At 42.0% G+C, this 27,276-nt stretch overlaps 1 protein-coding gene and 1 long non-coding RNA gene across 2 annotated transcripts in view; one reads left to right on the top strand and one right to left on the bottom strand.

The window, feature by feature from the left end:
* LOC117348531 overlaps positions 1-27,276 on the bottom strand; it is a 46,985-nt gene that overhangs the window by 15,452 nt on the left and 4,257 nt on the right. The window contains exon 2 of the long non-coding RNA XR_004537002.1: positions 21,663-21,831. This is a non-coding gene — a long non-coding RNA (uncharacterized LOC117348531). The remainder of the gene's footprint in view (positions 1-21,662; positions 21,832-27,276) is intronic.
* Positions 14,062-27,276, top strand: part of LOC117348526 (ras and EF-hand domain-containing protein-like) — a 34,252-nt gene continuing 21,037 nt past the window's right edge. The window contains exons 1-5 of the mRNA XM_033920752.1: positions 14,062-14,514; positions 20,006-20,158; positions 23,261-23,351; positions 25,165-25,260; positions 26,052-26,129. Of these exons, the coding sequence (XP_033776643.1) occupies positions 14,201-14,514; positions 20,006-20,158; positions 23,261-23,351; positions 25,165-25,260; positions 26,052-26,129 (732 nt within the window). The 5' untranslated portion in view covers positions 14,062-14,200. The remainder of the gene's footprint in view (positions 14,515-20,005; positions 20,159-23,260; positions 23,352-25,164; positions 25,261-26,051; positions 26,130-27,276) is intronic.

Raw genomic sequence — 27,276 nt, 5'->3', positions numbered from 1 at the left:
TTCATTGAAAATCTTGGTGATGGCATTTTGGTGGATACTAAACACTTAACTATCAGTCATGATGAGGTGTGTTAGCAACACTCGCAGTCTCCCTTGGACAGTACCTAATAAATGATATAAATCCCATTATTCCGGGACGTGCAGCAGGTATATTCTTACATATGGGATGTCGTCATCCACGGAGCCTGGTACAGACAGTCCACAAGTGCAGTGTCGCTTTAAAACTTGAAGACTGCCTGCATTGCACATTTGTGAGGTGCCTTCCCACTCGCCACCAGCTTGCAGGACCATCAGTTCTTAAGTTCTCTGCGAAGCTGAGAAGCCATTTCTTTCAGTTTTCTCGGCACGCTGTTCAGGGAAGACTTAATGCCTGAACTGTGGGGCAGAAGGAGTTTTCCAGAATGATTTCCTTCTCCCCAAACTGGGAAAGGTTCCCAGTCTGCAATTTCAAATATGTCAGACACAAAGGCTGTATAATAATCAGATATTCAGGTTTATTAATTAAAGATGGTAATTGATAAATAACAGCATTTAAGTCTGGGGAGAGAAATATGCTCTCGGACCTTCTTTCTTTCTCTCCATAGGAGAGCTCTAAAGTTTAAACATATCTTATCTGCCATCATTTTTTTTGATAATTAACATATTCTAGAACACAGTGGCAAAGCTGGTCATATGGCCTGTTCTTTCCAGGAATGGATCACTGGAACATTAGACAATTTCTTTGCACATACTTACTCTTCTGTGCTTGGCACAACTTACCTCTCTAGCTAATCATTGTAACTCTACTTTTTTAATTAACCTTTTGTAATCCGCCTTGAACCGCAAGGTAATGGCGGAATAGAAATCCCTAATGTAATGTAATGTAATGTAATTTATGAAAAATATACATTTGCCAATGTAATTATTAATGTATTAATTTACCTCAAATTTAGATTATTTTTTAACCTTAATTTGTTGTTGGCTTAATTAAGTTTCATAAAATTTTGACAGCATGATTACTCATTATTGCTCGCATATAATTTCCAAGTTCACGTATTTCCAATTTATCAACAAACAATCATCTTTTACTTCTTCCCTTAACTTTAACTACTTGTATTCTATAATTAAAACGTTACATTGCTTCATATTCATTCCTACTACTTTCTGCATACACTTTATAATGATCTTTACCCTCTCCACATCTATCTGCTTGAACTCTGAGAAATCCACAATGCTCTGTTCACATTCCAGGATTGTCTCCTCAGTCATGTAGTACTCATCCGCACGGACAGCCCAAGTAATCATGTACTTTGAACAAGCAGGGCGGAACAGGATCTCGCCACCTCTGCCAGGAAGCAATACAAATCTGTTCTTGGACGATCCCTCGCAACATTTTCCTCGAGGCAGTTTACCTGGCGGGAAAGTAAAATGTATTGACAGATAAACTGAGTAGAATCCTTAAGCCTCTAAGGTTCTTCATCAAATCTTTATGGATTGGGGGACCCCAGAGATAGACTTCTTTGCTTTGCCTCATAACCACAGACTTTCACTCTTCTGTTCCAGACTATACATTCCCAACCATCTAGAGTCGGATGCCTTTTTCCTCTACTGGCTGGCGGAACCGGTTTCTGTATGCATTCCCATCGATTTCTCTGGTCAGTAAGACTTCTCAAATCAACTTGATCAGGCCACCATGATTTTATTAGCTCCATGGTGGCTTCATCAACCTTGGTTCCCTCTCTTACAACTCGGCAAAAGAGAACCCATCACACTGCATAGCTTTCCAATCTTGCTAACGCAGAGCGAGGGCTCTCTACTCCATCCCAGTCTATGTTCATTAGAACTCGCAGCCTGGTATCTCTCTTCCAACAGTTAAATACTGCGACACATTCTGCTCCAGTGTCAGCCATTATTGAAGCTTCTAGAAGACCATACACTCAACATTACTCACGTGGACTCACTTCAGTCTGATATGGTCATCACTTGTTGGATCTGGCCATATGCCAACTACCATCAGTGCTTGAGTATCTTCTGAACTTTTCTAATTCTAGTCTTAAGACTACTTCAGTCAGAGTTCATCTCAGTGCTATCCATTCAACAATAGACAAAAAGCCATTGTTTGTTCATCCTCTGGTTTCTAGAGTCATGAAAGGACTTTTTCTTACCAAGCTACCTCTCAGACCTCCTCTAATGGTATGGGGTCATAATGTACTTTTCGCTTTGAACTCTCAACCTCATTTCTCAAGTATCTCGCTTGGAAAGTGGTATTCCTCATATCTATCACATCTGCATCCTGAATCTGTCAACTTTAAGCACTTTTGTCGGATCCACCTTCTATGACATTCTACACGATGAGGTAGTGCTCCATACTCATCCGAAGTTCCTCCCTAAAGTCATCTCGGAATTTCATCTGAACCAGACTATAGTTCTGCCTGTCTTCTTTCCAAAACTACATTCTCATCCTGGTGAAGCTGTACTCCACACATTGGACTGTAAACAAGCCCTCGCTTATTATTTAGATCGGAGTATGCCTCACAGAACTTAACCATCTCAACATGACTGACTGACTTTATATCCTTTTGCTATGCTTGGACTGGGCTGATGCTTGAGGTCTGTATCGCTGCACATAAAGCGCAAGCAATGGCGACTTCAGTAGCTCACGTACGTTACACTCTAATTGAAAATATCTGCAAGGCAGCCACCAGGTCCTCAGTCCATATCTTCACATCTTATTACTGTTTGGAGAATCATTCCAGACGAGATAGTTGGTTTGGCCAAACAGTTCTGAGAAATTTGTTTTCCTTTAGAGGACAACTTGCCTCCGACTATTGGGTGTTGCCAGGCTTTTATATATATATATATATATATTATTCTCATTCAGACTCATGACCCTTGAAACTAGGAAGTCCCATATGTAAGAATATGCTGCTTGCTTGTCCTGGGATAAAGCATAGTTACTTGCCTGTAACAGGTGTTATCCAGGGACATCAGGCAGATATTCTTACAACCCTCTCACCCTCCCCTAGTTGGCGTCTTAGCGTTTTTACAGAACTGATGGTCCCATGAGCCGGCAGCAAGCAGGAAGGCACTCGCGCATTCATGGTGTGGCAGTCTTCAAGTTTTAAAGTGACACTAGTGGACTGTCCATACCGGGTTCCGTGGATGACATCACCCCATGTATAAGAATATTTGCCTGCTGTCCCTGAATAACACTTGTTACAGGTAAGTAACTATGCTTTCTCCACATTATCTTTCTGCAGTAACAACCTGTGTGCCTTCCAGAGCTTTTGTGCTAGAGCAAGTTGGTTATTCATTATTTTGAAAGGTATCTTAGCCTATTAAGAATCTATTTTAACATAGGAATGGACAATGATTAGGAATTTGGAGAGGGGTGATTTTTTTTATTGGTGGTTCAATTTTTCTATTAAATATGTAATTTTCAGGGAAAAAATATTTAAAAATTGGAAGACTGTTAATGAGCTGCAAGAACAAAGCAGAAGTATGAAAATTTTATAGCAGTTGATTCTGAGAAGCCTTTCACTTGTGGCTGAATTCAGTATTCCTGTGCTTGATGACTTGAGTTAGTGTAGGGCTATAGTATAGGGTCACCTAAGACAATTTACAGAATGTTTTTTATATCGCTTCACTTTGTTTTGATGTTGTTTTTTAAATAGAAATATGGCTTCTGTTCCATTTCCTGTTTCTATGAAACTAAAATCTACCTCGGTCCCTTTTTTACCCTCTTTGTTCTTTAAAGCTTTAAACGTGTTGCCATGCTGTAAGTATGATCTTATTTTTCCACAGATAAGCAGTGGATAAGGATATGCAAACACTAGTTGGTGGCTTCATTAACAGCTAATGTGGTAGAGCTTTTCACTACCAAATTACAACTTCAGATGTGTCCTGGCAAGCATGGGAACTTCTAGATTCAGTATGCTGGTGAGGTCGGTCTACCTCATCTGTGTGCTTCAACCAATCTTGGCTCTCTTCTCTTGACAGCAAGTCATTACACTTAAATTTAAAAATCCAGGCAACCCAAAAACTTAAATCTCTCAAATAGCTCATTCTTGTTGGTGCTAACAAGCAACTAGTTCCAATGGACCAGCAGAAATCGTATCCCAACTTCCCTCAGGTCATCACCATTCCAGAACTTCACACTACATCACCCAGACCCAACCTTGGCTCTGGGGGAGGCACAAAAATCAGTCAGTACTTCTCTGCTGACTAGCAGGTCAGCATAATGCCCTCCCGAGGGAAGTGGTGGAGAGGAAAACGATGATGGAATTCAAAAAAGCATGGGATAAACAGAGGATCTCTAATTAGGAAATCAAAGAATGTAAATTAAAGAGCTAAGGCCGATACTGGACAGACTTGCATGGTCTGTATCCCATATGTGGTAATTTGGTGTAGGATGGGCTGGGGAGGGCATCAACGGGAACTCTACTAACTTGGAACATGAGGATGTTAATGGCTATACTTTATGGTAGATATCCTGCAAACAAGATGGTTGGATAGGCTGGAGTGAGCTTGGACGGCAACTTCAGCATTTGGAACGTAAGACAATACCAGGTGGACTTTACAGTCAATGACCCAGAAATATCAAAGAAGAGACAAGTTAATTTAATCATGCATTTTTAATGGATATAACTAATGGACAGACTGGATGGACCATTCAGGTATCTGCCGTCATTTACTATGTTACTATGTTAATTATGACCTTGGTCAGAATCAAATCACACTGTTTAGAAAAGCCCTACACATCTGATGCCTTGCCTTATCCAGTTCTGTTCAGATTCAGGCTGTATACGTTCTAGGCAAACACAACCAATAGCCGACTCCCTAAGTTGCAAACTGGACCTACATGCATATCCTCTTCTGTTACTGGGGGCAACTGGATATTGCTCTCTCCACTATTTCAGAGAACACAAAATGTACTGCCTTCTGCTCTGTCTGGATCTTTGCAGATTAACACACAATGTCTTCATTATCTCGTGGAACCAGAGCCTTCTGTATACCTCCCCTTTTTAGCCAGGACCAGGACCAGCTTATCCCTCCATGCAAGTGGACTGACCAGTACAGTTTCAACTTTATCTAGTGCTCCTGATTCAGCAGCAAGATTAGCTTCTTTGCCCCATTCTGCAAACTCCCTGAACATGTGGCATTTGAGCTGAGCTCTGTAAACCACAAAGTGCTTACCCCAGAAGTCTAAGAAGATTTTGTCAGCTTATAAAACTTCTGTCCACTGTTTCTGTTCTTTCAAGTGGACATGCTTCACATGTTGAATCGAATCTTAAGGAAGCAACCCCTATTCAAGCCTATTGTACATCTTTTTATGTCTCCTAATCTAAACTAAATTAAACTAAACCTTGGGTTTATATACCGCATCTTCTCCACAACGTGGAGCTCGGCACGGTTTACAGGAGTTGCCTCAAAACCAGTTTGGTCTGCCTGCAGCTAGTAGCCAATGTAGCCTATCATGGAAACAAATTTATCTCCACTCATCTTCTTGTCTCCTGTTTCATGGATTTACTTATAAATATTCTCCTCCCCCCAAAAAATAAAAATTCCAGGACTCTTATCATGGAACATCAATGTTCATATGATCCTCATAAAATCCCTCTTGAGCCCTTGGGTGTGGCTTACAATCAAGCATTTCACGTGGAAGATGTTTCTAGGAGCCATCACATCAGCCTGTAGAATCAGTGAGTGCCAATCACTAGTCACTTATCTACCATAAACCCAGTTCTTCTGTAAAAATATATTCATTCAAAGTTTCAAGTTCATTTAAAATTTGATTGGATCACTTTTACAGAGTTTCAAAGCGATGTACATTATAAAATTAATAGGAAAATAGACAACTTAAAATAACAGACATGACAATTAAACAAGAGGAGAAAGGGAAGAACTACAATTGTTATAATAAAGTTTTATTTATATCCCGTCATACCTTTTCAGAAAGAGGAATTTTGAGATTAGGATCATATCGAGAATATGCCCAGCTGAATGTGTCGACTTGGTTATCAGTGGAGATAAATTAATATCAGTGAAAAAGTTTGAGCAGATCTGTTGTGAGAATGTTATCGTGTTTATCAAAATCTCCGAGAGCGGTTTAAAAGTGAGGTGCAAAGATCAAATAGAGTTGTTTGCAGAATCGTAGTGATGTCACAATTAATTGGGGGAAGAATATACAGAATCATAAAATCGAGTTGTGGTTTAGTGCTCGTTTTAAATTGAAGAGATTCAATTGGGAGCTTAGCCGGTGAGCATTCAAAGTCTTTATATAAAGAGTGTCTATGGATCACTGCTATCCCTCTTCCCTTCTTTCCGATTCGATGATTATACTGATAAGTTAAACCTGGGAGGCAGGCGTAGGTGAGGTAGGCCTCATCTTCTGCTGCCAGTCATGTTTCCGTAATGCAGAGGAGGTCTAATGAATTTTGAGTGATCGCGTCTTTAATGATGTGATGTTTGTTTTTAATCGATCTGGAGTTAATTAAGCTTATGTTAAGGCATTCTGGTATGGCATGTATATCTGAAGTAGTAATTTCCTTTAATAGCTGTATTGCTGTATGTAGGGGGAGGAGGGGGGTAGTACTTGGAAATGGTAGTTGGTCTATATTCCCAGATTACTGGAATTGGTGTGTGAGTGAAGAATTCCAAGTTTATTAAAATTTTTGTTTGGAAAAAGTTTGCTAGTAAACACGAACTGTTAGTTGTGTGCACAAAGGAGTGCACTAAGGAGCATTGCCTGCTCCTTAAGTGCGCTGCAAGAAATGCTGATATATATATATATAGCATGTACTGGAGTTTGTAAGTGGGTGTGGTCCAGCGAGCCACCGTTTTGCGGCGGCAATTCAAAGCGAGGCTTAGAAGGATCCCAAACATTGTGTATATCAATTAAACTAAACCTTAAGTTTGTATACCGCATCATCTCCATAAAGATAGAGCTCGACACGGTTTACAGGTAATTCAATAAATGAGGGTAGGACTTAATAAGAAATTAGAGGTTATGAAGAGGATAACTAGCTTTACATTTTAAATAGCTTTACGTTTTGGAGAAAAGCCAGGTTTTCAGATGCTTTCGGAATAATTGGAATGAGCCTAGGTTCCGCAGTGGGGCAGGGAGGTTGTTCCAAAGCTCAGTGAATTTGAAGAAAAGGGATTGCTTTAATTTACCTGCATACATGACGCCTTTTAACGATCTATATCAATTCTATATCAACAAATCTATTGTACTTCATGCTCATTTTTTTTTCCTTGGACACTCCACAGCAGCAGAAACAGTGTTGCACACATTACACTGCAAACATACCCTTCTCTTCTGTTTTGGAGAAATAAAGACATGGAATTCTTCCCAACTCTTTGTCACCTTCAACTCCAACAACTGGGGGTACCTGCTTCCAAGTGTACCTTTATTATCTTGTATAGTGGACTAAATTATCTTCTGTTAAGCCATTCAGCTTTAAATCTCTCATCCAGGATCGTAGTGCACCCTCTGAACAGCTGCACCTTTTATACCTAACCTCAGAGCTACTCCTCTAACTGGCATCTGCAGGCAGCTGTGTGGTGCTCAGTACATATGTTCACCAAACAGTACTGTTGAGACCCTGCATATGCACAAAACACCACTGTTTATGAAATGGTCCTAACTTTTTTGCTTGTTAACTGTACCGTCTCCCTTCTATTATTGGACTGCATTCAACTCATGACCATGGCAGGCAACCCACAATTAGTAAATCACCAACTAACGTGTTTACATATTTCCTATTTATCTGCAGAGGAAACAAAGTTGTGTACCTGTAGCCCATAGTCAGCAGGGAAATGCAGCCACAGTGTTGCACCTTCCATCCCTACTGATGGTCAACAATTCTTCATACACTAGTCTCCTAATTGCGCCAGCTCTTCAACATTCTGACCTCACTGAGTGTGGGAACTTTAGTGCAAAGCTGGACGTGTTTAAAGTTGTATTTTCCTAGAGCAGGGTTTCTCAACATGTAGTACGCAAACCCTAGAGCAGTGGTTCCCAACCCTGTCCTGGAGGAACACCAGGCCAATTGGGTTTTCAGGCTAGCCCTAATGAATATGCATGAAGCAAATTTGCATGCTTATCACTTCCATCATATGCAAATCTCTCTCATGCATATTCATTAGGGCTAGCCTGAAAACCCGATTGGCCTGGTGTTCCTCCAGGACAGGGTTGGGAATCACTGCCCTAGAGGGTATGCAGACCCCCCCTGTTGGGGGTATGCGAGCTGACCGCCACCTGTCTGCTCCATTTAATTATCCCCTGCTGCTTCCACAACTCCAGGAAGGGAAGGGCCAGGTCCGTGTAGCGATTGCACGCCACCGGCCCAGAAGCCTTCCCCTCGACAGCAAAATTGACATTGGAGAGAAGGCTTGTGGGCCGGCGGCATGCAATCACAGCACGCACCTGGCCCTTCCTGGAGTCACGGCAGCAGCGGGAGGTAATTAAATGGATCAGGTGGGAGGCGGGGGCAGCAGACCAGGGGGAGGAGGAATTGTCAGCTGGTTGGCTTGGGGGCAGGCAGGCTTCGGTGCAGATTTGGGAGAGGGAGGAAGGGGGTGGGACAAAGACTGGAAGGCAGTGAGGGGGACATAGGAAGGAGGAAGGGGGCACTAACTTGGGACATAGGTTGGTATTTGTTAGGCTTAGGGGGTACTTAGCTTGAAAAGGTTGAGAAGTACTGTCCTAGAGAACTCCAGCATGTTGGCTTCATTGAGGCGGTCACTAACTAGTGTGGCTGCATTCCCCTGCTGTTTATGGAGAACATCTGTTACAGGTAAGCAACATTTGCTTTCTTAGTAAGTGGGAGAATAAGAAATTATGGTGTTGGATAGCAGTAACGAATACCTCCTCCATAGCCTCTGGCTCTTCTCTGTACTGAGCTCTCTTGCAGAGTCTCAGTAGGTATTGGCTTCCCAGTGTTTTCGTGGGCAAAGGACTGCCTTTGGACGGTGTGCTATGCTGCTTTTGACTTATTTAAAGCAGTTGTTTTGGGAGTATCTTCTAGACCATAAGTCTTCAGTCCCGGTCCTTGAGGGCTGCCCACAGGTCAGGTTTTCAGGATACTTAGGGTTACCATATTGCTCCAGAAAAAGGACAGATTAAGACATCCATTGCTTTCAATGTCTCAATCCATCCTCCTTTTTCTGGAGTCATATCCCTAATGAATATGCCTACTACTTCAGTTGCATGCAAAACTCCCATGCATATTCATTAGTGATATTGTGAGAATCTGGCGTATTGGCCCTTAAGGACTGGGCGTGAAGACCAATCTGGTTTTCAGAATACTCATGATGAGACACAGGTAGCACATTCAAATTTATGAATATTCATGTTGGATTCTGAAAACCAGATTGACTAGAGGATAATCTAGGAGCAGTTTGAAAAATACTGCTCAACAAGTGCTATATTACTCGTATCTGTAGGTGAGAATGAGAGACAAAAGTTACTCAGGGCTCTTTCTCTCCGCCTATCTCAGCATATGGCAGCAATTAGGGTCATTTATTACTGTTTTAGAAAATGGGCAGAGACTACATCAGAAAATAAATTACAACTTGGTTCAAGCTGTAAAGGAGATTATTGGGGAGTGGGGGGGGGGAGATATTTTCTTGACTGCCATCATGCCAAAGTGGATCAAATAAGCATTTTTATGTGGCAGAAAAACTTCTAACCTTTTTTTTTCATTAACTAGTCCCAGGATGAAAAGCATCTCACAATTTTTATTTCTTAAAACAGTGGTTCTTAAACCTGTCTTGGGTGACCCCCCCAGCCAGTTAGGTTTTTAAGATATCTGTAATGAATATGCTTGAGGCAGATTTGCATATAATTTAGGTGGCAGACATTTGAATCTGCCTCATGCAAATTCTATAGGGATACTAGAAAACCCGACTGGCTGGGGGGTTCCCCAGGACAGATTTAAGAACCACTGTCTTAAAACATCATGGTTGAGTGTTTTTGAAAACCGTATTGAGGTGACACATCCTTTGGATGTTGCTACAAATTAATATAGTGTTGATGTTTTATGGGGAGGGGGGTCTGTTCTAGGTTTTGTTAAAGATCTAACATCCCTATCACTTGTTAGCCAGTTGCATAAAGAAATATGAAGTGTGAAGACCATGCCTGTTGCGTGGTATATAAGCAGCAGAAGTAATTGTACAAGCCCTTCTCTGCTTTCTTCTACTGTATAAATGCTTTGTACTTAAGGGTTGTTGTGTACATCTTACCATCAGCAGTGTGGAACTTGCACTGGATTTTTTTTCTGCAGGCTTTGCTAAGACTATATAAAATATTATTCTGGTTTTGAAAGTGAATAGACTAGAGCAGATGTATTATCTACTGCTACACATAAAGTGTCAGATATCATCTGTTGTAGATTTTTCCTGAAAAGCTTTATTCCTTTCCACTTTCCTTTTTTATATGCTAAATATGTAAAGTACTAGATTAAATAAACTTTATTTCCAGTTTTATCACTTCTGCCTCTTATTGTGTACATTGCAGTACTTTACTTCCACATTGACTTAATTGTGTCACCCAGAGTCGGAGAAGAGCTGGTTCATCTGTAAGTCCATTTAGTTCCTATAATGGAAGGAGCACACATCTACTGTTGCAATATTTTTGGGTTGCAGACAATATGGTCTGTTAAGACAGAATCCTAGAATTGGAAATTGCTGGGGGGGGGGGGAGGATATAAAGTATACCATATTTCCCTATGTATATGCCGCAGGAAATGCCGATGTAGGTTTTAAAACTCTTAGATAAGCTGCTCCATGTTACTAGCCGCAGCTTATTTAAGAGTTTTAAAACCTACAATGGGGCAGCCTGTACTGGTACATCATCCCCCTCCCCTAAATACCTTCCTTGCCAGTAAATACCTCCTGGACGGCCATGCCTGTGTCCTTCAAATACACTGTGTAGGGCAAGAGTGATGTTTGCGATCGCAAGCCTTGCCCCGCTCCCTTCCTGATTGGCTGCCATCTCAAGAACTATGCTCTGTAAGTTCATTTTTCAATTCTATCAGCATTCTTTACCATCTGGTCCAGGCGATTTGCTACTGTCCAGTTTGTCAAATTTGACCCATTACATCATCCAGTGTTACAGAGATTTGTATGAGTTTCTCTGATTCATAAGAATTGAATACCATTTCTGGCACACCATTTCTCCCCCACATCTTCCTCATTGAAGACTGAGGCAAAAAATTGATTTAATCTCTACTATGTCCTTGTCTTCCCTGAGAGCCCCTTTTATCCCTCAGTCGTCTAGTGATCCAACCGATTCTCTTCTCAGCTTCTTGCTTTTAATATACCTAAAACAATTTTTACTGTGTTTTTCCTTCCAGCGCAATCTTCTTTTCAAGATCTCTCTTTGCCTTCCTTATTAGCGCCTTGCATTTGCTTTGACATTCCTTGTGTTATGATTATTTTCAGTCAGATCCTTCTTCCACTTTCCAAATTATTTTCTTTTAGCTCTAATAGCTTCTTTCACCTCACTCGTTAACCACGCTGGCTGCTGTTTGGTCTTCTTTCTTCCTATTTTAAAGGAATTTTTAAAGAGCATCCATGCACCTTCAAGTTTCTTTTTTACCGTTCTCATGTTATAATAGTCTCATTTTTTAAAGTTAAGTGCTGTTGTATTGGATTTCCTGTGTAAACTTAGTCCAGGGATTGGGATTATATCAAATCTGATCATGTTATGATCACTTATCAAGCAGCTCCAGCCCCATTACCTCCCTCACCAATTAATGTGCTCCACTAAGAACTAGATCTAGAATTGCTTCATCTCTTGTCAGTTCCTGAATCAGCTGCTCCATAAAATAGTCCTTGATTTCATCAAGGATATTTATCTCCCTAGCATGCCCCGATGATACATTTACCCAGTCAATATTGGGGTAGTTGAAATCACTAAAGCAAATACAACTTTATCTCCTTCTGCAGAGGAAGGAGATTAACAACGTACAGAAAAATATATGGTGGAGAAAAATGCCTTACTCGATACAAGAAGCTTATCAAACAACAGTCATAAAAAAACCCTCCACCAAACTTCACGTCAGTTGTCAAATCTCCCTTCCAACAGCAGGAACAGCTAAAGTAGAAAAAAACAAAAATTTAAATTAAATCATATTGAGATGCAAAAATATTTCTTGGGGGAGGTGGTCAAGTGGATAGAAATAACATTCAAACAAAGCCCTCATTCAGCTGATATAACAAAACAGGAAAAAACCAAATTTCAATCAAGTCCTCAAAAAAACTGTTGCCATATAAGCAAACAAAGTAGAAAACGTACGATACTTAGCTTTATGAGGAAAAACTTTTGATGCTGCGAGTACTCCAGAGGGCTAGAAGGCATTTTCATTCAGATTCAATTGACTCTCACTCCTTAAATAACACCATGCTTCACCAATGCACAGTAAAAAGCGGTGTGAAATACTGATAGTTCCCTTTTTATTTGTACAGTTCTCCCAAAGGAGCTCAGAACGGTTTGTATTAATTTATTCAGGTACTCAAGCATTTTCCCTGTCCTGGTGGGCTTACAATCTTATCTAATGTATATGGGGGGATTAAGTGACTTGCCAAGGGTCACAAAGAGCAATGTGGGTTTGAACCCACTACCTTGCGCTTCTGAGGCTGTAGCTTTAACCACACCTAGTGTGAGAGAAGTATCTGCTCTCCAGGTGCAATGAGAAGAAAGCAAGTTCCTGAAGGTTTCATGTTGGTGGCCTGGCTGAAAATCACCACTGGTGGTGTGTGGTAGCTAAAGGTGGTCCTGTGGAAACCAGCCTTGTTTGGGGTAGAGAGCTGGGCATTGTAAGATGGACTTGTCAGCCCTTTAGCAGAGGGCTGATAACGTTCATGCAGGATACTCTCCTTGCCTGGGTGCAGCTGGCTTCTTACCTACAATAATCCAGCTGAAAGACAAGGGCAAGGCCACCTCCTCCCCTGAGCGTCTGTGGAATGTGGAAATAAGACTGCCCGATCTGTCAGAGAGAAACAGAGGTGCTGTCTGTCATTCTTGGGTAGGGAGAGGCTGGGCGGTACCTGGGAAATACCTGTAGTTTCATTCACCCACTTGGCTTACGTTTGCTAAAGGTGACCACTAACAACAAAAATACTTTTTTCCTCTCGTTAGAGGCTGGTTGTGAACCAAGTAAACAGGCGGTACAGTAAGTTAATGGCCTCAAGGAGTTTTAAGAAGAACAGGAGGGAGGGACATGGATTTGATATACTGCCTTTCTGTAGTATAACTAAAGCAGTTTATTTATATACCACTTATAACTTAAGTGGTTTACATTCAGGTATTCAAGCTTTTTCCCTATCTGTCCCAGTGGGCTTACAGTCTACTGAAGGTACTTTCAATGGTGGATTAAATGACTTGCCCTGGATCACAATGAGCAGGGTGGCATTTGAACCTCAGGGTGCTGAGGCTATAGCTCTAATCACTGCACCACACTCTGCTTATCAATGCAGGTTGGCTAAGTGCTTTTTACATTCAGGTACTAAAGCATATTATATGCAGGTATTTCTTATACTGTAATTATTGCTAACAGGGAGGCTGATGCAGAAAATTGGGCTAGACTTTGCAAGCTGGTACACACATCAAGGATCAGCGTATTTAATTCACAGTTGCAGAGAAATGCTCAAAAGTCCCAAGGCTGAGCACAGTGCCAAGTTGGAGATGTCAGTGATCAGCTAAGAACCTCTGTGTGAGAATCTTCATACCTATTTCTTCCTTTTCCTGTGAGAATAATGATCCACAATGTTTTTAGAGCATGTGGAAGGTGTGCTGCTACAAGCAGCATAAGTGCCAGACTGGGGAGGCATGAGTCTATGCACAAAAAACGGTATGGGTACCATTTTGTGTGCAACTTATAGCTTCTGCTAGCCAAGCCTATGTGTGCTCTTTTATGTCAGTCTGCATATTAATTAGTGATTTTTCTTTAACTGATGATGTCTCTGGGCTTCAGCTTTCCATGCTCTGACGGGCTATTCGCGGCCAGGGCTTCCCTCTGTCGTGCCGTCAGTGACGCGGCTAAAGGGGGCGGAGGTGTCACAGAATCGTGAGTCCGCTTGGTGCGGAAAACGAATCGATTCGTGGAAGTGAATCGGGCAGCGCTCCTGGTCCCAGCGGGGTGGGCGTTGGGGGAGGAGGAGCCGATGAGAAGAGAGTTCCGCCCGCGGGCTCCCGCTTCGGTCGCCGCTGCTGATGGGCTCCGACGAGACGTCCCTTCGGGAGCTCCGGCGCCTCTTCTCCGCCTGCGACGCGAAGGGCTCCGGCCGGGTGGAGCTGTCGGACTTCGCCGCCCTCTGCCGGGAGCTGGGCGTGAAGCCCGGCCAAGTGCGCGCGCTCTTCGAGCGGCTCGACGTGGACCGCGACGGCGCCATCGACTTCGCCGACTTCTCGGCGCGCTTCAGGGAGGTGGCGCAGACCCTCGAGACGGCCCCCTCGTTCCCGCGCGCTCGCCCGGCCTGGGACGCGCTCGAGGAGCGCCTGGGAGGGGAGATGAGGCACCTGAGCAGGTGAGAAACGTTCGAGCTGGATATTACGTTCAAATGGTTGGATTTGTTGATACACTTAGTCTAAGTTTGTAAAATGAATAAAGAGTAAAAGAAAATATACAGTATAGTATTGAATTAGGGTAGGGGCAGGAAATTCCGGTCCTCGAGAGCCGTATTCCAGTCGAGTTTTCAGGATTTCCCCAATGAATATGCATGAGATCTATTTGCACGCACTGCTTTCAATGCATATTCATTGAGGAAATCCTGAAAACCCGATTGGAATACGGCTCTCGAGGACCGGAGTTTCCTACCCCTGCATTAGAGCTATCCTGAAAACCCGATTGGCCTGGGGGTCCTCCAGGACAGGGTTGGGAACCACTGCTCTAACTCAGGGGTAGGGAACTCCGGTCCTCAAGAGCCGTATTCCAGTCGGGTTTTCAGGATTTCCCCAATGAATATGAATGAGATCTATGTGCATGCACTGCTTTCAATGCATATTCATTGGGGAAATCCTGAAAACCCGACTGGATTGCCGCCCTCAAGGAGGGACTTTGAGATCCCTGCTTTAGGGGATGGGGGCGAATCCCCTGAAAGCACGCCACTGGTGCTCCTGCAATAACACTATGCTATCCAATTAGAGCAGTGGTTCCCAACCCTGTCCTGGAGGACCCCCAGGCCAATCGGGTTTTCAGGATAGCCCTAATGCAGGGGTAGGAAACTCCGGTCCTCGAGAGCCGTATTCCAGTCGGGTTTTCAGGATTTCCCCAATGAATATGCATTGAAAGCAGTGCATGCAAATAGATCTCATGCATATTCATCGGGGAAATCCTGAAAACCCGACTGGAATACGGCTCTCGAGGACCAGAGTTCCCTACCCCTGAATTAGGGAATAGGAGGATGGTACTTATTTGTTATTGTTTATATGGTATTATATTGTTGCAGTTGCTTGTATTTATATTGAAAATGTAATAAACACGATTTAAAATAAATACAGAATAGCCTTTCTATGTATATCATATGCTCAGGAATGTGAACTTCCCCCAGGGCAGGACTGTCCAATGTCGGTCCTCGAGGGCCGCAATCCAGTCGGGTTTTCAGGATTTCCCCAATGAATATGCATGAGATCTATTAGCATACAATGAAAGCAGTGCATGCAAATAGACCTCATGTATATTCATTGGGGAAATCCTGAAAATCCGACTGGACTGCGGCCCTCGAGGACCGACATTGAACACCCCTGCCCCAGGGGATTGGCCCAATTGCCGCACATGTGCTACTTATTAGAAAAATAATGGTAGGAAAGAATTTATTATATGATATACTGAATATGTATTATATTTGTTATGAAAGGGATGGAAGGGAGGGGGATAAACTTTATAAACTGGATTATTGCAGAAAATGAAGTGTTGTATCCAAATTAGTGTTGTTACTTTTTGATGCACTTGTAAGTTCTAAAAATGAATAAAGAATTTTTATTTATTTATTTTTTTTAAAAGAAAGACATTCAAAAGAAATTATAACTTGTGATTCAACTGAATTAACTTACCTTGTTCTTCCTGACTTTTACAAGTAATAGGGTCCCAACGCATATCTAAAAAGGGCTGCCATGAGAAATAAAAAGTGGACAGGAACTGATCGTGAATATGGTTCATATGACAGGCCTTCACAAAGCGTTGTAGGGGGCAATATGCCCAGGCCCCCCCTTATCAATCGGTAAAACCACCATACGGAGAGGTAGGCGAGAGAGACCTCCCACCCAACTTTTAGACTTCGCTCAATAAAAGGGGCCCTAAACCAGATTTCCTGTGCCTTTGCATGGATGGGCCCATGTACTAAAAGTTTTCTCCTGCCTTTTTGTCTCTGAAGAAAATGCTTGGTACAAAGAGCCCTTTCTTTTCTTCACTCAAGGTGTGGTGGACACCTGGAATGCGCTTCCAGAGGGCGTAATAGGGCAGATTACGGTACTGGGGTTCAAGAAAGGATTGGACAATTTCCTGTTGGTAAAGGGGATAGAGGGGTATAGATAGAGGTTACTGCACAGGTCCTGGACCTGTTGGGCTGCCGCGTGAGTGGACTGCTGGGCACGATGGACCTCAGGTCTGACCCAGCGGAGGCATTGCTTATGTTCTTATTTTTAGAACAGGTTTCACCTGAGATTTGCTGCCTTCTCTATGGGTTGAATATCATCTTTAACTATGCAACCTACTGAATCTGGAGAAAGCTATTTGTGACTTTTATCGTAAATAAATTGCCCAGCAGTTGGGAGTGAAAGGATTAAACTTAATGGATTTCCTGGGCCTAGTTTCATGAAGGTTCTTTAAAGCTGACTCTTCTTACAAACAGACTTCACTAGCATGGGGAAATCTAGCCTTGATTCATCAACTTTTGAGAAATTAGCTGTGAATGCTGAGACTTCTCAAACAGATAGTTATCAGGTTGACGCTTGAGCGAGTTTGATATCTTAACTTTTGTTTGTATTTCGCTATTGGCATGGATGTTGTAGAAGTTTCAATTTGTGACATTCAGACTGATTGACCTATGGGGAGTAGGTGATTTCTGTCTAGAGTTTTCTCAGGACCTTTTCCACTCTCCAGTGTTACTTGAACACTGGCAGGTGTGGCAACTGAGTCACTACCCACATAGGGCTCTTTACACCAGCAGTTTGATAGCTCATGCGTGCCTGGGATGCCTAGAGACCTGATGGGTACTCTGTCCCCAGCTTGACTCGGGCATTATAGTGGAGTCTATTGCTTGTATTTTGTTTGTCAGCTGTTTCCTGAGCTGCTTGATAAGCAGCATAAAGTTGCTGTTTGAGAGTCTGGATGTATTTGAGATGGTTTCCCAGAGTGTTCATCTGGTATCACTCCAAAACATACATCCACAGGTAGTCTAGCTTCTCAACCAAACATAAGATTATAAGGGGAATACCCCGTGGCATCATCCTTTGTGCAGTTGTAAGCATGTACCAGTCTGCTTACATGTTGACTCCACTGTTGTTTCTGCTTTGTGTCCAAAATATGCGACATGTTTAACAAAGTTCTATTGAATTTTTCTGATTGTGGCTCTCCCTGTGGGTGGCACAGTGTGGTATGTGACTTTTTGATGCCACAAGCTTTGCACATTTTTCTGATTTAACCTGCTTTCAAAATCTCTACCTTGGTCAGAGTGGATTCTGTTGGAAAATCCGTAGTGTTCAAAATATTTCTCCCATAACACTTTTGCAATTGTGTCTGCTTGTTGATTTTTAGTAGGGTAGGCTTGGCATACTGGGTAAAATGATCAGTGATCACCAACATAATACCAATGTTCATCTGTCATCAAAAATAAAATATATACAGGGTGCCCACAAACACTCCTTGATGGTTACAAAACCAAAATTGATTGGAATATTCTTTCACCTTTGAGGCTACAGTTTCATCAACTCATAAAGTTTCATATGGTATCTGTTGGTTACATGCACTCGATGTACGCCCCACCTGTTACTCGGCAAACATCGATGTGATAATCGAGCTCAGCTCAGACTCTCCGAAGTATATCCGATGTGATCACGTTTATAGCTTCAGTGATGTGTTCCTGCAGATCATCCATAGTTGCAGGTAGTGGAGGTACGTACACTCTGTTTTTCACGTACCCCCAAAGGAAAAAGTCACAAACGGTATTATCCGGTGATCTTGGGGGCTCCTTGAAGAACACCTGGTAATTTTGTCGCGTTGCATTGTCTGAAGGTTGTACCATATATACTCGAATATAAGTCGAGACTCCCATTTCCCCCCTAAAGGAAGGAAAAATGGTTGACTTGAAAATAAGTCGGGCGGCTTAATATTCAAGTGCCCTGCCCCACAGGCTCTGCGCCCAGCCCCCTTCCCTTCCCTGTCTTTCGTACCTCCTCTGCCGATCCCTGGTGGTCCAGAGGTGCAGGAGCGAGCTTTCCGTGCTAACCCGGTCGGTGGCTGCCGCGAGTTGTGGTTTCTTCATCCGCTGAGCGGCACTGAGCAGGAGCGCACTTCAGTGCTGCTGCTCAGCTTCCTGTCTGGCTCCCGCAAAGCTGAAGGATAGAAATGCTTCGGCGGAGTTACAGTAAAAATAATATTGCTTGATTAAGCGGTTTTTTGGGACAGGAGCAATCTTCCTACACTCCTGCCTTGTGCAGATCACCCATCTCGAGAGACTACAACGTGAACTCACAGCAGCCATTTTGGATGAGTGATCTGCACGGGGCAGGAGTGTAGGAAGATTGCTCCTGCCCTGAAAGACTGCTAGACCACCAGGTAAGGTCCAGGAAGGCCGGAGGGAGGTAGGGGTGATTCCGGTTTTAGGAAATCACGAATAATCGAAATCGTGAGTCTTAAAACTGTGAATTGGGAGGGGGAAGTGTAAACCATTCTGAGCTCCCTTGGGAGAACAGTATAGAAAATTGAATGAATGAATAAATTAATGAAATGAGTCCCACCCCTTCATGGGAGATAAGGAAACTTCTTCCATCCTTGCCTGGACTTTACAGGGTTAAGATAACCATTACAGTCCCCGGAGCTCTGGCTCCTGGAGATCTTCCAGCTGTGTGCTACAGTGCCGCTGCCTTCGCGGTAGAGAAGCAGTCTATTGTCTCTCATCTGAAGTTTGGCTTTATAGAAAAGGCTTGCCTGGACTAAGTTAAACATTCTCTGTGAATCTGAGAGTGTGTGTGATAGTCTATAGCAGTGGTTCCCAACCTTGTCCTGGAGGACCGCTAGCCAGTTAGGTTTTTGGGATAGCCCTAATGAATATGTATGGAGCAGATTTGAATGCCTTTCACCTCCATTATATGCAAATCTCTCTCTTGCACATTCATTAAGGCTGTGCTGGTTTAATGATGACTCACGAGCACAATTGCATGAGTGACGGTCATTTGCAAAAGTTAGTTTGACTAAAAACAATGGGTTGAACCATAGAGCAGTAAAATTGTTGGGATAAAAACATTAACAATAGTTGAATTTGTTGTAGTTTGATACTTTTAGTTTTTACCCCCAAAGTATTATATTAGGCAATAACCTTTTAACTTTTACCTAAGTAATTTCCTCTTTTACAAACCCGTAGCGTGGTTTTCAGCGCCGGCTGCGGCGGTAATGGCTCTGATGCTTATAGGAATTCTATGAGCGTTGGTGCTGTTACCGCCATGGCTGGCATTAAAAACCGCACTACGGTTTTGTAAAAGGGGAGGTAAGTTTTTAAATGTGTTCTTCACCTTACCTTTACTTGCAAGAATGAGGGACTACATCTGTTTTCTATGTGAAGACATGCTATGAATATTGATGGTTAATCGGTGCTAACCATAATATGTTCTTATGTTTTTTAGATTGTACTTTTGTATGTTTTTGTTTGCTAGGACATTTATTATGTTTGTTAATTTGTACTTCGCTTTGTACAAGGCGAATAAGAAATACGTGTATTTTTACTTTTACATACATACATAAGTACTTTGGCCAACACTGGTAAGAAGTACCTTCTTATTGACTTGATAGTCATTTTTCTGCAGAAGCCGGGATCAGCTCTGTGAGATGTATCAGCTGATCCATGCGGGCTCAGACTTCGGGCTGCTCCAGCAGTACGAGAGGCTAATTGCAGATGTCATCCAGGACTTCCGTGCCCAGAGACTTAACACTGAGAAGCTGGAATCTGTACTGAAAAGGTAAACGCTCGTTTTGAAGGCAGTGAGGCCCTACGTTTCTGTTGGGGCTACTTTAGGTAATGTGAAGAGTCAGGGTGCAGGGAGGTGAGGTCCCAAAGTCCAGCACTTAAAAGGCTGCAAAAGTGAATTGGAATTGAGATGAACCCCTGACACCACATCATCAGAGCAGGTGTCTGACTGTCTTTCACAACTCCTGTTTCAAAACATTTTTGCAGTTTCTAAAAGCTTGGGGAAGCTACTGAAGAGTCTGATGTGGCTTGTTTCTGATAACCTGAAGTCAGCCTACCTCCTTCCTAACTTCATAGTATGCTTAATAGCATTCCCTAAAAAAGGAAGTCGGAAGGTTCAATGCATTATTCTGAGTTGCCAAATAACCCAGAAGAAAGATCAGTCCAGCTTTTAGATAGCCCCCTTCTGAAGTATTGTGGTACTTGTAGTCGTAGGCAGTGGAATAAGGTGGGGGCTCAAGGATCCAACACAGCATCAGCATCGAGAGAGCTTGGTGACGTCCCATGCATCTGAACATGCTCGGAGGCCCTCCAGATGCAGCCCGGAGGTCAGAGAAGAAAGATGAGGCTTTGTGGGGGCGGGGCCAGGGGCATAATAGGGCGGATCTGAAGGCAGAATAAGGCGGGGCTGGGGCAGAATAGAGTGGGGCCATGCGTCTGGGTTTCTACTTTAAAAAATCCGGTAACACTAGTTCAATAATTAGAAATGACCAAAAGGTTTTGGATGGCATCCCTGGCAATTCAAGGCTTGGACAGTCTTGTACCAGTGTTCTCAAGTGTCTGATCATGCTGTAAGAGTGAGGCGGAGGGAAACTGATTTAGAGAAAACCCAAAAAAGTAGAGTATCCTATTGATGGATGTCACCCTGTGTCCAGTTAATGGATAACTGTGAAAATGTTTCCAGTCAGGCCAATGGAAGGAAGCCTGACTAGAGAAAGAAATGTGAGATACACAAGAAAACCAATTTCAGCAGGATCAGCTCCCGCTGCGCTTAGGTAGGAGAGGGCCGAGACAGAAGAGTGAACTGTCAGAACGTTGAAATTCCCCTTCACTGCCTAGACCCGGCTGCTTCCTCACAAACTGAGGCTCTCCATTTCCTTATATATTCCACCACCAGGTCACTGCAGGAGGCTCTTGGCATTCGCAGGCATAACAAGCCGATTAGTCTTTCAAGTGTTTGAGCAAAACCTTTTCATCTTTGCTTACAATGCAATGTAAAATCCTCTCTTGTGGAAGAAGGTAAATGGAGTGCTTGTCTTGGCTTTTCCTTGGGTCCCTAATCTGGAATGTGCGCCCCCTCCCCTCCACCACCCCGAGGTACCTATTAACATTAGTTCAAGATGGATTTTAGCCAGGAGCAGGCAAGCTGGACTCAAGTTACCTTAGTAATGATAAAATTTAAATAACTGTCAATTTGATTCCTTTTCATTTATTTTGTAAAGTTTGCATGAATGAATGTTTTATCAGTGATCAAACTCTTTATGCTTATTACTTACGGGTCAGAGCCATTGAATGCTTGTGGTGTAAATCTCTTCCTTGCCTCAGAGGAAGCCTTTTTTCCTCTACAGTTAGACTGGGGATGAAGTAGTTAATCTTCATATCATCTGGAGCTTTCTTGGAGGCAGATTCTTAAAGCTTAAAGCCCACATCGCAAACTCCACAGCCCTGCAAAAGTGCAGAAAAATAGCTAACCAATGCTTAAAGCAAACGCGACTCAAATTTTAAACTGAAAGCACTAAAATTTTGCAGCTCTTGTGTAAAGTGGCATAACTAGAACTGAATAGACCCTGGGAGAAAAAAAAGATTGAGAAGGGTGTCCTATAATGCCATCACTCCCAAGGTAATGGGGATTGTGTGTGTGTGTGTGTGTGTGCATATTTCCCAGGATGCACCGGGAAGGCCCGCCATTGTGAAGAAGCAGACCTGGCAGCCAGAAGGAGTAGGCATCCCTCCAGCCCGCCGTACTACAAAAGGTACGGGGGGTTGGGGGGTGCCGGGGTGGAGTGTTCGGATCTGGGGGCTGTCGTAGATTGGGGGTTATAGGTTCAGGGGTGGGCCTGTTGGCAGGAGGGAGTGGGCATCTGTCCACGTATGCCCAAGAACTGCATCGAACTTTAGACGCACCCATTTGCCCCTACTGAAACGAGGTGCAAATCCTCATGCCCAAATTAGACATGGATCCTCCCTTATTCTATAATTATGTATGTAGATTCTAGGAATGTGTCCCATTTCCGTGCCCCCTTTTAGAACTCATGTGTAAAATTTAGACGTGGATCCCTCGGTTAAATTTACACATGTAACTTTTAATTAAATCCAATTAGTGCTAATACGTGTATGTTAGGATGCCATTTATAAGCAGTAGTTGACTCATTCAATTAAATTGTACACATAAATTGAGCTTGCAACTCAAAGTACCATATATAGAATCCAGGGGGTAAAACAGAACCTTAGAGGTCTCTACATTGTTGCTTTTTTTTCTATACAGTGTAGAGCCCTCTTAAGGTTCTGCTCTATGAAGATAGCAGAGACCTCTAGTGGCTCTACTAAAGTACTAATAATACCCTCTGACCAGTGAACTAAAATCAGGAGGCATAGGAGCCAGCTCTGAATTCCAATGAATGTGAAGCATCCCAAGATTGAGCAGACTCCTTCGTTGGGCTCAGAAAGGTTAGTTTGTATTGTGTTTGGCACCCCCAATCATTTTGAAATGTTGGCACCTACCAACGCTGGCTCTACATGGGGTGGAATACGAGGGGCCGCTGAAAAGTTCTCACTCCAAACAAGAAAATTGGGGCAGTCTTCATTGAGTTCATCGATTTTCCACTTTTTCCATTGCATATTTTTCTGACAGAATGAAAAAAAAAATAAAACAACGTGGTAAATCGCTGGACTAAGTGTATAGCCCTCAATAGAGACTGCCCCAGCTCTGTGGTTTGGGCTGAGAACTTTTCCGTGGCTCTCATAGAGAAGTATGTTTTTCTCTTTCTTCTGTATCAACCTGTAATCCAAGGTGACCAAGATGGGACCAGTTCACCTAACCTACCTGGCTTCTGTCTGTCTTCTCTTGTCTATGGCTTCTGAATGGCATTGTCAGGACTGAAGAGAAAGCATCCATACAGATGGCAGAATTAGAAGAAGAATTGCAACAGCATGTGGCAAAAATGGAGCATAAAATCCGTGAAGAGGTATGCATGGCAGATCCTGGATATTAATCACCATAGCTAGTAGAATCTCTGCCCATGTAGACATAACTCTGAACTGACCTGACTTATAGAGACAAATTTACTCTTCTTCCAAGGAAAATTGCCATTATCTCTGTAATTTACTGTAATTACTATTTGAAAAAAAGCACGTCACAGTTTTTGTTGACTAACTTATTGCTGGAACTAGAGCTGTTTTGACTCCTGCTAATGCTTTGTATTTTCCACCACGTTTGTATTGTGGCAGAAAGCTTTAATTCAAGTGCTCGAGCATTTTTTCCTGTCTGTCCCAGCAGGCTCACAATCTATATAATGTAGCTGGGGCAATGGGAGACTTGCCCAGGGTCAAGGGGAGCAGTGTGGGTTTAAACCCACAACTTCTGAGGCTGCTGAGACTGTATAGCTTTAACTACTGCACCACACTCTCCTCCATTTCAGTTGTGCTTTTAAAGAAAATTAGATCTGGAAAAGACAAACTGGTAGTGACAGTTTGATAAAATGAGGACAGATAGTATGGCAGCTTTTTAAAGTTTTTTTTAACTTTAGCCATTAAACATGTAAACATGCAAGCATCAACTTGAATCAGAAACACAATCCACCAATTCACATAACAGGTAACAAAATCATGTGGTTTTTACAAAGTCGTGGAAGAGGTTTCTATCATATGAGTGTCGCAGCATTTACCTCAGTGAGGTAAATATAAAACCTTAAATGTAGATTCATTAGACCAGGATGAATAGATAGAGGATGAAAGTAAAAAGCTGGTGGGTAATATTAAAAGGAGAATATAGAAAAACATAACTTTAGTGCATTTCAAAGGGGGATATACAAGACCAGTAAGCATCAAATTTAGGCCCTCCTTTACTAAGCCATGGTAGAGGTAAATGCTCCGATGCTGCTCCATTGCTCATAAGAATTCTATGAGTTTTGGAGTATTTTTTAGGAGGAAAAGTAGACATGTGGATGGCATTTTTAGTGTGTAATGTTTAACGTTTAAAAGTGCTTGATTACCGCTTTTCAATTTTCACAATCAAAGTGGTTTACAATACAAAAACCAAATCAAGAAGTTAGAAAAGAACTTTTGTAAGGGGAGGGAGGGGTTGGGAGGGTTTTCTAACTTGATATCCATTGTTTAGATACTAGGAATAGTTCATAATATTCAAAATATTATAGAATGTAGGTATTGGCTGAAAAGTTATATTTTTAATGATATATGAAAGTTAATCAAGTGTATATTTATAAGTTCGAATGATTTTTCTTATACACTTGTTGTAATATGTAAAAATGAATAAAGAATTTAAAAGAAAAGAACTCCAAGGGTAAAGAACGGAGAAAAAAATATAGGCAGAAAAGAGAGTCGGAAAATGGTCCCATACTGAGTGGAAATCCCAATTGCTCTATGAGGAAAAGCTTGTATAAAAAGAGATGTCTTCAGGGCATATTTAAGCTTTGGATAGAATTGTTCTGATGGGACTTTGAGGGGTAATGAGTTCCAGAGAAACAAGGCATGGCAAGGAAAAGCTGTTGATGCTAGGCAGAAATAATTAATCCTGTAGTTGGGACAGTCGGGCAATTGGCAGATGTGGAACAAAGAGCGCAAGATGGGGTAAATAAATAAAGGCACAAAAATTCTAGGGACATAAATAATGTAGTACAAATGCTGCAAGTTTCAAAGTGCAAATGCAGGTGTACGTTTACTTTGAAAATAGTTTGTGCCAGTATGGAAAGTTAGGGGGGGGGGGGGGACTTTTCAAAGTGTAATGGCATTTTGATATTTTTTTTTTCTTTGACACTCTAGGACCAGCAGAAACTTGAAGCTGCCATGTTGGAGGTGCAAAGGAAACACAAGGCTGAACTGTTTGACCTACAAATGCTCGTCGATAGGTTAAATAAGGTGGGAATTTATTTGTAATCATCATCTGATATTCAAGGCTCAAAAAAGAGGAAAAGGCACAAGTTGAAGCATATCTCGGGAAAGGGCAGTGTCTAGAAACAGCAAAAACTGAAATGTTGGACTAGAGAGAGAACTTTACAGAGTTGGGAAGGAAGATGCGTAAAGTTAAGTGTGAGAGATGGTAGAGGAACAATACTTTCTCATAAGCTTCCCAAGCCCGATCTGCCCTCCTGCAGTTGGAAATACTCGACTTATGTCGAACTTGTACTTACGAACCAGGGTACTGCTTCTCCCTTCCTGTGCCAACGGACCCCTTTTTCCTCCTTTCCTGTCCAAACACGACCCTCCTCTTCCATTCCAAGTCCCAACGTGCCCCTTGTCGTCCCCCTCCGTTCCACGTCCCAAATTCGTACCTCCCACGGGTGTTTACCTCCTCTGGCCAGCTCCCTCCACCCAGCCACACTTCTCTGGGCAAAGCCGTGAGCGGATGTGGTGGTGGAGAGGGAACAGTGGGACTGATGAAGAACAAAAATAACAATCTTTTCTTTCTATTTCAACTACAGTACTTTTATTTTGAGGACTGTTTCTTTAATGTTCTTTAATATTTAATGTTTTTATAAACTGTGTACTATACTGGATCCAAGTTACATACAAATTCAACTTAAGAACTCTTTCTTAACCCCGGGGACTGCCTATAGTAACACGATAATTAATTTATACTAGTGTTCCCAGTTTTACAGGTTTTTTTTCCTCTACCATAGTAATGTGCTGCTTTCTACATTTCTCATAAGGATCAAGATGAAAGGAAGCTTATAGAATCTAAGGAGGAAGGAACCAAGCTTAAGGGTCAAGTCTTTGAACTCTCCCAGGTGGGTGTTCCTTTTCCACGGAAGGCTTTGATCATTGCAAGGGCTTGAGAGTGGAGCAGATGAGGAGCCGTTTGATAAACAAGACTGTGGGGTTGTTTATTACTAAAGAGCGAAAAAAATGTGGGCTTAATGCGGATTAACGTGGCTCCTTATGTGCTAAACCCAGATTAAATAAACAAATAACAAAAACCATTCACAAAACTCAAAAAAGAGACACCGATTCCAAAATAATTTGTTAAAATTTACTTTAAACCTTAAATCTAGTTATTTAGAATATTACAATTATTAATTAATTATTACAGGGAAATGTCTCAGACTTAGGAGTAGATCTTTCCAACTGGAACTATTCAAGAGAAGAATGAATTAATCTCTTGCCTCCTTATGACATCACAGGCTAATTCCCCACCTCCCTACCAAAGTATTTATTTTATTACTTTAATTAAATAACTTATAACTTTTAATCTAATATTAATTAATTTAGTAGAGAATCAACATATAACTTATAATCTATGGTAAATTACTTAAATTTAATTTAATTTAAAATGTAAAAATTTAATTAAAGAATCAGCATATCATTTTTTTGAGACTCAAGACCAACCTCTATTAGTGTCAATTTAATTATCTTCTTACATTTCAATTTATTTCATTATGATTCAAGTATATCTTAACTCCTTATTTTAAACTAAACAATCCTACATTTCATTTAAACTCATCAAACTTGAAAGTGTTATAGTGCTTGAAAGACTAAAAAAGCTAAAAGTTCATAGAAAAAGCGCAGAAAAGGCAGAAAAAAATGTTGAAATGTTAAAAAGTATTTCAAAATGAAGTTACTTCGGCTGAAATAAATTTTAAATTGCTGTTCAATTCATAGCAAAACATAAAGTTCATTCAATTCGTTCAAAATTATGTTGATTCAAACACAAAATTCATCATATATTGTGTAAGGTACTTAGCTTAAACATCCTGTGCCAAACCAGCTCCGTTGCTTATAATCGATATCCAACGAGGCCTTTGTTTCGCGGGGCAAAACTGTAGCACCCGCTGCATCAGGGAAATGACTTAGGCAGCGCTCTTCCTCCTCCTCCGTTTCCTGGGCTGCGCTGCCCATCTTAGGACGGGACTCCCTTATCTCCTGCCTCCCCAGCCT

Source organism: Geotrypetes seraphini, chromosome 14, assembly GCF_902459505.1.
Source record: "Geotrypetes seraphini chromosome 14, aGeoSer1.1, whole genome shotgun sequence".
Classification (NCBI taxonomy): Eukaryota; Metazoa; Chordata; class Amphibia; order Gymnophiona; family Dermophiidae; genus Geotrypetes; species Geotrypetes seraphini.
Note: the sequence above shows the minus strand (reverse complement) of the source record. Positions and strands in the feature narration are given on the sequence as shown.